Source organism: Chanos chanos, chromosome 16, assembly GCF_902362185.1.
Source record: "Chanos chanos chromosome 16, fChaCha1.1, whole genome shotgun sequence".
NCBI classification, from domain to species: domain Eukaryota; kingdom Metazoa; phylum Chordata; class Actinopteri; order Gonorynchiformes; family Chanidae; genus Chanos; species Chanos chanos.
Window position 1 is genome coordinate 17,094,420 of NC_044510.1, and position 12,194 is coordinate 17,106,613.

General features: G+C 40.6%; 1 protein-coding gene across 1 annotated transcript in view; it reads left to right on the top strand.

The window, feature by feature from the left end:
• The first annotated feature begins 923 nt into the window (after positions 1-923).
• LOC115829284 (interferon-induced very large GTPase 1-like) overlaps positions 924-12,194 on the top strand; it is an 11,585-nt gene continuing 314 nt past the window's right edge. The window contains exons 1-6 of the mRNA XM_030793337.1: positions 924-933; positions 2,036-2,101; positions 4,188-4,757; positions 6,307-6,954; positions 7,770-9,306; positions 9,373-12,194. The exon at positions 9,373-12,194 is cut by the window's right edge and continues 314 nt beyond it. Of these exons, the coding sequence (XP_030649197.1) occupies positions 924-933; positions 2,036-2,101; positions 4,188-4,757; positions 6,307-6,954; positions 7,770-9,306; positions 9,373-12,194 (5,653 nt within the window). The remainder of the gene's footprint in view (positions 934-2,035; positions 2,102-4,187; positions 4,758-6,306; positions 6,955-7,769; positions 9,307-9,372) is intronic.

The following is a 12,194-nucleotide window of genomic DNA, read 5'->3' on the forward strand; positions in this document are numbered from 1 at the left end:
TTATGGGAGTTTCTGACCCCTGGTGTGGAGTGATCTGGATGGGACAGGTCTTGACATTAGAGGGGAGCAGTGAGGAACAGAGAGGAATACAAAGAGAGTGAGAGAAAAGGAGGGAGTAGAAAAGAATCTCTACAATTTTAATCTCACAATCAGTTAGAGTTCAAAGTACTGTTCCAGCGGTCCAAGAGGGCTACTACAATATTAATCATTATGACCCTTGGTTTTGAAAAAAGAAAGCACATGGTGAATATTAAGTGATGTGTATCGTTCTGGACGGCACGGTGGCGCAGTGAGTAGTGCTGTTGCCTCACAGCAAGAAGGTTTCGGGTTTGGTTCCCGGCCAGGTGGCCGGGGTCCTTTCTGTGTGGAGTTTGCATGTTCACCCTGTGTCTGCGTGGGTTTCCTCCAGGAACTCTGCTTTCCTCCCACAGTCCAAAGACATGCAGGTTAGGTGAATTGGAGACACTAAATTGCCCTTAGGTGTGAGTGTGTGTGTCTGCCCTGCGATGGACTGGCGACCTGTCCAGGGTGTTTCCCTACCATTTGCCCTATGAGCACTGGGATAGGCTCCAGCACCCACCGCGACCCTAATCAGGATAAGCGGCTTAGATAATGAGTGAGTGAGTGCATCGTTCTCTTCGACGCATGAAAACTGTGATCCAACACTTGCTTTGTCCTCTTGTTAAGAACACTCCTCTTTTAAGCTACGTTGTGTCATACAACTTGTCGAACTTTACAAAAGGATATTCAAGTTACATCACCCAGAGATCAATCCAATATTTCAGCACCGCAAGAGGTTTGGAAATCAGGAACGGCACACTAACATAATCTGGAAAAAAATACTCATAACAAGTCAAACTACAGTGCTTGCAAAAGGCTTAGAAAAAACACAGATGCGCATAAAAAGTGCATAAAAAGGTGACATGGCCGTGAGTGAGAGCGAGTGTCTACTGCCAATGTCACCTTCTCTCTCTCTCTCTCTGAGTGTCTGGGCTGATGAGGTACCCACCAGTGAGCCCCCGTAAACTCTGGGCACAGGTACAGGTCCCTGAGGTGCAAAAGGGCTCGCTTTGACAAAAGACTTTTAACCGCCACCATAGCAGCTCCAAACAGGATGACTGTCGGAAGGACTTAAGAATCCTGGCTACATGTTGTGTCTATGCGTCTATGTTTACGTGTGTGTGTACAGTGTGATGTTAATTCTCAGTGCTGTGGAAAAGAATTTCCCCCTGGGGACAATAAATCTAACTAACTCACTAACTCACCAACTAACTCACTAAATCACCAACTAACTCACTAACTACCCAACTAACTCACTAACTACACAACTCCCTAACTAACTCACTCACTAACTAACTCACTAACTAACTCACTAACTAACTCACTCACTAATTCACTCACTAACTCACTAACTAACTCACTCTAACTAACTAACTAACTAACTAACTCACTCACTAACTAACTCATTAACTCACTAACTAACCAACTTACCTGTCAGTCTATAGGTAAACAAGCAGAGCCACCACCATATCTGCAAACCTCATAAAGACAAGAAAACTAAAATAAAGAAACACTTCAAAAAGGAACAATCAATACAATGAAATGTAACTGTCCTGTATATCTATATATACCTGATCTACTAGCTCATACTGCACTGTCAACATTTAAGTTTTATTTATTGGTATATATATGTACATATTCCCTAACACTCAATGAGTTCATTTTTTATTCAGTTAGAATATATATATATATATATCCTGTGGGGAATTCTGTGCAATGTATGCTTTTGTTTTTGTTTTTAAGGTAAAGTTAAATCTCATGTTCAATATGGTGTGAGAGATTTTATTTCCCTGATGTATTTTAGGAAGTATCCTTTATGAGCAGTTTAATTTATTTGCTTGTTGTAATAAAGAATGTTTTAAACATAAATTCTCTGTGTCCAGTGCTGACTTTTTAAATTATGTTTGAGTGTGTGAAGTGTCCATGGACCTGTGATGTTTAAAGGTGGTTTTGTTTCTCTCTGTTTTTCCCTCAGAAATGAATGATGGCCGCTCAGCACAGCCAACATGGAGAGCTAGCCCTCAGGGTGATCGCCCATACAGTGAGTTTGAAAGAAAACTGACCATTTTTTTCCTTAGGCGACGTAAAGTTAGACACATCAAAAGTAGAGAACTTAAAAATAAGAGCACTACTAGAGCACTTGTGTTCTGTCCTCAAAAACATTAGCCTTCTTTGCAGAGGTAGGTAGATAGTTAACATGGAAGATCAAATGCACAGTCTGAGAATCTGTTTCATGTTGCTTGTAGTGGGTAGAGTAGTCCTTAGTTACATTTCTGTATATTTTTGTGAAAAGACAAATTGCTGCCAAGGTTCAAAAGTTAGAACTTGAAGCTGAGAATTCGAACAGCACTACAAAATGGCTGATTCATCCTATAGCGGACTGTATAGTGGATGAGTGGACATTCTGAACACAGCTTTTAACCAAAAGTCTGAAATCATCTAATACAGCACTGTCCCTCCCTCTGTGGTTGACTCAGTTTCAGTGGCGCTCACTAACATCGGGCGATAAACCTGTGTGCCACAAATTATTGACTCTTTTCCAATATGTCATAGCTAATTCTTTTTCCAAAACATTTGGTTTAACCGTGCCAGCGTTTTGCAAAGATCTATTTTTTTTTCCATTAGTACCTTCACATGTCTGCAGCAAGAAACTAAATACTGGGGCTGAGACAGAAATTAAAGAAAAAAAATGAAACAACACACATGTAAAATTATGGTATTGTCCAGTATTTGTCAGGGCATATCTTTCAGCTGTTGACTGAATACACAGTAAGTCTGAAGCTAGTATGCAGTGAATGCAAGTGTAAAGCTAGTATGCAGTGAATGTAAGTGTAAAACTAGTATGCAGTGAATGTAAGTGTGAAGCTAGTATGCAGTGAATGTAAGTGTAAAACTAGTATGCAGTGAATGTAAGTGTGAAGCTAGTATGCAGTGAATGTAAGTGTAAAACTAGTATGCAGTGAATGTAAGTGTGAAGCTAGTATGCAGTGAATGTAAGTGTAAAGCTAGTATGCAGTGAATGTAAGTGTGAAGCTAGTATGCAGTGAATGTAAGTGTAAAACTAGTATGCAGTGAATGTAAGTGTGAAGCTAGTATGCAGTGAATGTAAGTGTAAAGCTAGTATGCAGTGAATGTAAGTGTGAAGCTAGTATGCAGTGAATGTAAGTGTGAAACTAGTATGCAGTGAATGTAAGTGTGAAGCTAGTATGCAGTGAATGTAAGTGTAAAACTAGTATGCAGTGAATGTAAGTGTAAAGCTAGTATGCAGTGAATGTAAGTGTGAAACTAGTATGCAGTGAATGTAAGTGTAAAGCTAGAATGCAGTGAATGTAAGCCTGAAGTTAGTGCACAGCAAATGAACTGCATACCAAAGGTTAGTGTGTGAGGACAATATTTTACAACAAAAGAGTTCCCCGACATGAAATCCGTACTCTGACATTATCTAAAAAAAATGTATGAGGATTTATTGCGGTTTAGATGAGAATTACCTGACAGTGTTTACATACACATTAATTGCGGTTTAGATGGGAATTACATGACAGTGTTTACATACACATTACTGTAAGTGTCTGTCCATTCAGTATCTGTCCTTTCAATGGACCCCCTTTGATATATCAGGTGTGAAACTGTTTGGATTTTATTGTAGTTTGTGTGATTATGCATAAAGGTGTTTCACTGAGAAGGATCACTTAATTGGTCAGCAATAACTGATTGTTTCACACAAACACAATGAGAAGTAGAGACACAGCGACAAATGAGTTTCAGGTCCAGTTCATTTTCAACAGTTTATTCAGTCACCACTGTAAAAAACAAATCCAAACATTAAATAAATATTCAAATAAGTAAACTATGGTATTGATTACACTTATAAGAACTAATTACTTCACCACTATATTGAATAGAACAGAAAGGCAGAGGCAAATGCATGTCTTCTATGGACTGACCGTGTTTGTTGGGTTGGCCACTTATTTTTCAAAAGGGAGAAAAAGGTAGAGAGCAAAACATACACTTCTAATTCAAGGGTTATGGAAATGAAAAACAGTGTAGTCATCGAATGATATGATGTAAATTCAGATACTGATACAGTTTTGATGTAGATTTCCAATAAGACACATTATGTTTTCCAGTGTGTGTCCTGAGGATTGTGTTGCTGGGGAAAAGTGTGTTGGAAAATAGAAGAGTGGGAAACTTCATCCTGGGAAAAGCTGCATTTGATGTAAAAGCCACTACAGCACTGGTTGAACAGCACAGTGAAAAAGTCAGAGGACATGTGCAGGGACGACCCATCACAGTCATCAACACTCCTGACTTGTTTCATCCTCAACTCTCACATCATCAGCTCTCAGTGGCAGTGAAAGAGTGTGTGTCCCTGTCTGCTCCAGGACCTCATGTATTTATACTGGTGCTACAGCCTGACAACTTCACAGAGGAGGACAGACACCATGTGACAGCCATAATGAACAAATTCGGTACTGAAACAATGAACTACACCATTGTGCTGACTATAGGAAAAAGTCCAATACATGCCAGAGCATGGGATATGAATAAGAGTGGCCCAGTTCAGGCAATCATCAGATCCTGCAGCATGAGACATCACATATTCATCAACCTTTACGGATTTGACCGGCATCAGGTCCTACAGCTCATAGAGAAGATAGACCAGATGCTGGAGGAGAATGGTGGCCATTATTTTTCCTGTGCACAATCTAAGCAAATATCAGAGGGAACGGTTCAACATGAGAACAAGCCCACAGTGAGAAGAAAACCTGTGCATTTGACTTGGGGGAAAGAGAAACTGTCTAACACAGGAAGAGACACATGGACGAGGGAAAACAGCAACAAAGAAGAGGGAGATGAGAAGAATGAGAAAGATGAAATTAAGAAAAAAAATTACATTTCATTCCAAAAGTGTGAGTAAACCTACTGGTGAAAAAATCTATTGACAATAAAGGTTCACTGCTTTATATCTAATTCAGCACAGGGTTGATGTAAGTGAAGTGTTCACTCAATAGGGCTTTTCACACTGCCTGTTCTTAGCCTAGGGCTATCCTTTCACACATACATAGTTAACCCAGGGTTAACCTAAGCCCAGGGCCAAACGGTTCACACTGCACTTGGTTAAATGTCCGTTGGAAGACGTGACTGATGTTTACATTGTAAAATAACGGGTGACTACCAGTGGCGGCTGGTGAGCTGGGAACAGAGGAGGAACAAACCTCCCCTTTAAATCTATCATTGATTTCAACCTGTTTCCGTTCATTTGCGTTGATTAGCAATAAAACTAACGATTTGCAGGATAATTAACACCAATTGCGTAAATAGAGTAAATGATTCTCAATATCATTTTGTGAGAGACTCGCTGTTTTTTGCAAACTAGTTGAGGCCTGAGAGCGCATTGCACTCAGCGCTGATTATTCTCAGAAATTGAGATCAATTTCAATAACTTTACTTCCGTTTTTTAAATCTGAATTTCGTAACACAACAAAGCTACAATGTGAAACACACTGAGGCATAAGTTTTCCAATAAGTATTCAGATAATTGCTATCCTTGTTGAACAATTTCACACTGTAGCTTTCGCTATAGCACACAAGCTTCAGACAGTCCATGGCGTTTCGCGAGCATTGAAACTGCAGAATCTAGCAAATCAGACGAGCACGTTTGACATTATTGGCTGGCATCTGTCAGAGAGCAAAGAGTACAAGTTTCCACAAATTACAAGAATGTGAGGGGTTAATGGGGTCAGGTAGGAACTAATGATAGATTTAAAGGGGAGGTTTGCTCTGTTTCCAGCTCATCAGCTGCCACTGGTGACAACCATTGTTTACTTTAGCCCCGTTTCACACTGGCACCTTCTAGCCCCCTGCAGCTAACAGCTCCCTTAGCCTGGGGCTAACAGCTCCCTTACCCTGCAACTAACAGCTCCCTTAGCCTGGGGCTAACAGCTCCCTTAGCCTGGGGCTAAGAAGGTTCTAAAAATGCTTTTAGCCCTGGGCCAGGAGCATTGTGAAAAGCCCTAATGAAATGCAGCTTCTTAATATTTGGTATAATAAAATGAGTAACAATGCATCTTAATGACAAGATTCTTCATTTACACTTTTGTTTAAAATATTACGCTGTTAAGATAAGGAAATACTTCAACAAACCAGATATAATATGTAGGAAAATAGAAACATATAAGGTCTTGGTAATATTTTTTTAGATTTTGAACGTGCATGACAATACAGTTTTGTTCAATTTCCTTTTAGATCTGCAGCGCTGTGATTTCACAGTGGCACTGATTGGGAGTAATGCTGCTGTCAAGTATGGAGGAGAAAACATTCTACTGGGCGAAGAGGAACTTTATCTGGACCAGTCTGATCTCAGACAGATCACACCCAGAACTAGAGAGGTGTCTGGACGCCATGTGTCAATGATCAACATGCTAGGGCTGCATGAACTTCCCCAGCAGTCGACTGACACTCACATCAGCCACTTACTGACCACGAAAATCCATGTCTTCCTCTATGTCTTACCCTTAGGCCTGCTCACAGATGAGGATAAGATGGGCCTGGACTGGCTACAGAGAACATTTGGTGAAAAGTCTCTGGACTTTGTGATGATCCTCTTCACCTATGAGACTGAAGATCAGTGTGACTCAGTCATAGATGATCTGAAGAAAAACAGTGTTCTGGAGCAGATAGTTCAGAAATGTGGAGGCAGATATTACACCTGTGATAAGAGACTAAACCACCAATCAGAGATGAGAACACTGCTGGAGAAGATTAACAGTCTAGTCTCTGAAAACAAAGGCAATTATACGATTGAGATGTTTCAAAAGGAGCTGAAAAAAAGGCAACAGATGAAACTAAACAGTCAGAACCAGAAAGTACATTTGGAGGTCAGGACCACCTCAGGTAAAAGTTAGCTACCTTTGATCAAACTAACCTGATCTGAATTCTTGGCTCTCTGAATTCAAGACTCCTGAGAGGCTTATAACACCATTAACGATACAAAAATATGATTTAATTACACACTTCACTTTAAGGTAAATTCTGTGATACATATACATACATGTGTGTATTTCTTTATGTTTATGTTTGTGTGTGTGTGTGTGTGTGTGTTCTCTCACTTTTTTGGGTGAATTAGCAAACATAATGGAGAAGTTTGACAAATTTACTCCAAAAGTAAGTAAGGCCATCTATCATCTATCACCCATACACGATACATATATCTTAATGAGTTCATACAGACATGTGTGTGTATGAGAGATTTAAGCCTCAGTCATCACTAGCAGTCTTCTCCACCACTGCCACCAACAAAAAATGCAAAAGAAAACAAAGTGACTAAGGCCAAAGCCACACACATAGAATCATCATAGAAAACTGCAAAAAAAAAAAAAAAAAGTTATTATTTTAACATGACAATTCATAAAACAGCAAAAATGCTCTCTGGTTCACAATGGAGTAGAATGTGTGATGAACTAAAACATGTAAGCTGGTGAAAGTGAGCAGTGGAAATGCATTGCCCAATACAGCTGATGATCCCTACACTACAGTGAAATTATTGTCATTTAAATGAGTTATATTTTCATTACATTACACTCAAATATCTCCCCTTCTCTACATCACTATATTGTTCGTATATGTAATCAGTGAGAGAATACTGTTACTGATATATCTGATTGTAACATAGAGAGAACAACAAAAGCCAAGACCAGAAAAAACATCAGGGGCAAGAAGAGAGAAGGACAATGAAGAGGACAAAACGTCAGAAATAGAGGATCTCATGAACAGGCTTCATCTTAAGAAACATCTTCAACATAAACTGACCACTGCAGATGTTATGGAAATAAACAGATTCTCACTGAAGTTAAAGGATCCACAGACAGAGACAGAGCTGGTTAATATATTCCTACAGGAACTGCTGACAATGAACTACAGGGCAAGATACACGGTCGTCAGAGAACAAATCGCTCAAATGGATCAAACAAAACTAAGCACAGAGAATGAGTATGAGGAAGAGAGAGATGAAGGTGACTTTGATGCTCTAATTTATGGGGAGACTGTGGTAAATGATGAAAAAGAGGAAAAATCCCATATCCACCCCATGGATGTTCAGATGGCAGTGTTTCACTGTGCTGACAGGTTCCTCCAGCAGTTCATGGTGACTAAACTGTCACAGTGTCAGTATGCCCTGCCTCTGCTTGTGCCCAATCCCTTCAGACAACAGATTGAGTTTCCTCTGTGGACATTTCGCCAGATCAAGAAGAGCTGGAAGTCCACTGATATTTCTGGTAAAGTCACCAGCAAAACTGAGCCAGTCTACATAGTAGAAGCCCCAATGGTGTCATTCTTCAGGTTTGGCTCTTTATCTTCATCCAAATCTCAACTGATGAACAGTCTGATAAATGAAAAACACAACACATTCTTTCACAGGCACTGCCCTGGCAGCAGTAAGACACGCCTTCTGATGGATGGAGTTGTTGAGATTGCCTGGTATTGTCCCTCTGGAAAAGACACTGATCATTTTAAAGACTGTGTTGCATTATGTAATCTCCGTGGAGATGCAGTAACAAATGAGAAACAGGTGGAGATCCTGACCAAAAATGCCACAGTGAATGTCACCCTCTCAACCAGTCTTGATAAAGACACAAAAGTAAAAAGTTTAGTTCAAAAACTCTTCAACTCCCCCACACCCCTTATTTGCCTTCTCAGTGAAGAGAACTCCCCTCTAAAGAGGATTCGAACAGGAAAGTACAGACTGGGACTGAAAGATAGAAACCACGCTGATGTGTCTGCAGAACTAAGAAGAGCCATCAGAGAGTGTCTGTCAATCTCACCTCGCACTTTTAAACTGGAGGAATTGGTTAAAAACACACAGATCACAGTAGATGAAGAGAGTGGAGACTGTAAGAGAGGGAAGGAAGCTGCACTCCAGGTAATGAACCTACTGAAGGGAGAGGAACTGTCCACAATAAAACAGACATATCTGCCCTGTCAGGGTGAACTGTGGCATGACTGGTGTCAGAAGAACAAAGAACTACATCGACTTCAGGGAACAAACGTAGAGGCCACCAAGAGTAACACACAAGAGCAAATGAGACAAGTAAGAGAGCAGCAGAGGGCCTCTGGCTTCAGTGAGCTTTTGAAACTATTTGTCGGAAGTTTGCAGTCCTTGCTGGCTAATGAGAAAAGATTCTTTCTGAAATGGTTCAGGATCCTGTTGGATGATCTGATCTCAGACAAACTTTCACATCTACGTCATCAGTATGATGAAAAGTGGTCAACAGTCTCAAAATTGAAAGATATTCATGATAAATCAGAGCAACTAAGCTCTGAACAAGCACAGCTTGAAATCATTTCCAGTGAACTTAATGCAGCAACATGTGGTGTTGAACACATCTTTAGAGAAATGGGTCAGATCTATGAGGCCTGGGCATCCGTCAAAAACACAAAAACAGACAGGAATGATAAAAACATATCTTCCCTTCCTGATTTAGCTGCAGAACTCATGATATCTGGACACCCAATGGAGCTGATGGATGGTGATGCTGCTCATGTTCCTTTAATCTGGGTCACTGCTGTTCTAGATGAGGTCATCAAGAGACTGGGAGAACAGAGAGTCTTTGTGCTGTCAGTTTTAGGTCTCCAGAGCACTGGGAAATCCACAATGCTGAATGCCATGTTTGGACTCCAGTTTGCAGTCAGTGCTGGCAGGTGCACCAGAGGAGCTTTCATGCAGCTGGTCAGAGTCACAGAGGAGATGAAGAAAGACCTGAAATTTGACTATATTCTAGTTGTTGATACTGAGGGACTTAGAGCTCTGGAACTGGCTGGGAGATCAACACAACACCATGACAATGAACTGGCCACATTTGTTGTTGGTCTTGGAAATATGACATTGATCAATATCTTTGGAGAGAACCCTGCTGAGATGCAGGACATCCTTCAGATTGTTGTTCAGGCCTTCCTGAGGATGAAGAAGGTCAGACTGTCTCCCAGCTGTGTGTTTGTTCATCAGAATGTTGGAGACATCACAGCTGGAGATAAAACCATGGAAGGAAGGAGATGTCTACAGGAGAAACTGGACCAGATGACGAAGTTAGCTGCTAAAGAAGAAGTCTGTGATGTAGGATATTTTAATGATGTAATTTCCTTTGATGTACAGACAGATGTGAAGTACTTTGATCAGCTGTGGGAAGGTAGCCCACCCATGGCTCCACCAAACCCATCTTACAGTGAGAATGTGCAGAACCTGAAGAAAACTATTCTCTCCCAGGCCTCCCGCTCAAATGGTGTTACATTAACTCATTTTAAAACACGTATCCAAAATCTGTGGGAGGCACTGCTGAATGAAAATTTTGTTTTTAGTTTCAAAAACACACATGAAATTTCTGTGTACAGGAAACTAGAGGAAGAACATGGGAAATGGGCCTGGAGTCTCAGGAGTGCCATGTTGAAAGTGGAAGACAAACTGCACACTAGAATAAAAAACAAAAATATAAATCAAGTCCTGGAGGAAGACCTTGCGGGTGAAATGGCAGAGACATTTCAGGCAGTAGAACACTCAATGAATCAGTATTTTGAAGAGGATTTTGAAAAGGACATTTTGATTCAGTGGAGGAAGAAATTTGAAGAAAAAACCAGAGTGCTACATACAGAGCTATTGAGAGAGGCAAAAAGAAAGATGGATGATATAATCAATCAGAGAGAAGCTCACAAAAAACTGGATGAGAAGAAGACTCTGTATGAGGGGAAACTGTTAGAAAAGAGCAAAGAGCTGGCATTAAAATTTAAACACAAGGCCAATGATGAGAATGAACTAAAGAGAGAATTTGACTTAGTGTGGAGAACGTGGGTTTCAGAGTTGACTAAAGACACTCCCCCAATCCAAGACATTGACATATCAAAGGATGTGACGCAAATCCTCACTGATATCAGTGACTGGACTTATATGCAAGAAAGCAAGAGAAATGAAAACTACAAAACTATACAATCTGTGAGTGACTTTTCCGACTATGTAACCATGATCAAAAAGCATAAATTGTCAGTTTGGACGAACAGATTAAATCCAGATGACCAACATTCCATAAGGGAGTTTGTCGGCAAAATCATTGATCTTACAAATGACTTTGCAAAGACAAAACCAGTTGCAGAGATGGGCTACAATTCGAGCTACATTCGAGAGATAGTACACATTGTCAAGAGCCACATCAAGGAGCGAAACTCAAAGTCAACAAAATATTTATTAAATAAGGAGTTCACTGTGGATCTCTCACTCTTTGTGTGTGAAAGTGTCAGTAACATATTTGGTGAGCTCCACAAGGTCTTCAGAGAGGCAAATGACCCATTTATTTATCTAGAAAAGAGGAAACCAGAGTTCTACAGTATCTTCCAGAAGTACTGTCAAGGAGCAACATCTACAGCAGTTTTTGGCAGTTTAATCTGTAGTGGACTGAGAGGTCCAATCCTGCAGAGTGTGTACAATAAGACTGCCACTGATTTAGCTGGAGAAATCAAGGTTAATGTCCCAGCATTCAGTGGGAACCGGTCTAACATGGAGAAACACATTCTGAGGTCGCTTGCTGAAGAAGAGAACTTTGACAAATACATGATGTACATTGAGGACCCAAGGCAACACTTTGAGCATTTCATTAAAGATGGAGTTAGTGGCTACATCAGTAGGGATAATCCCAAAGCCCTCACCATGATTAAAGGCCACATTAAACACAAACAGCAATGCATAATCACTGCAGCACAGACAGCAACAGCTCAAGTCAAACGGAAGAAAGGAGATGCCAACATGTGGCTGACGAGTTTTTCAGACAGTTTCTCTGCTGAGGTTATATACAGTACTTATCACCTCAGTGGTCAGAACTGTCAGGACATCACTGACTTTGACCTTCTGGAGGAGGTGGTGAAAAGAGAAATCAACACAGTGATTGAAGAGCTGAACAGCAGCTTCACCCGTCTGTCTGATCTCAAAATGAACATGTTCAGGAGGAGGCCTGATGAGATTCTGATCAAACACTTCTGTCAGTGCTGCTGGGTGCAGTGTCCCTTCTGTAAAGCCGTCTGTACCAACACTATAGAGGGACACACAGAGGATCACAGTGTCCCTTTCCATCGCCCAGTTGGAATAAATGGGAATTATT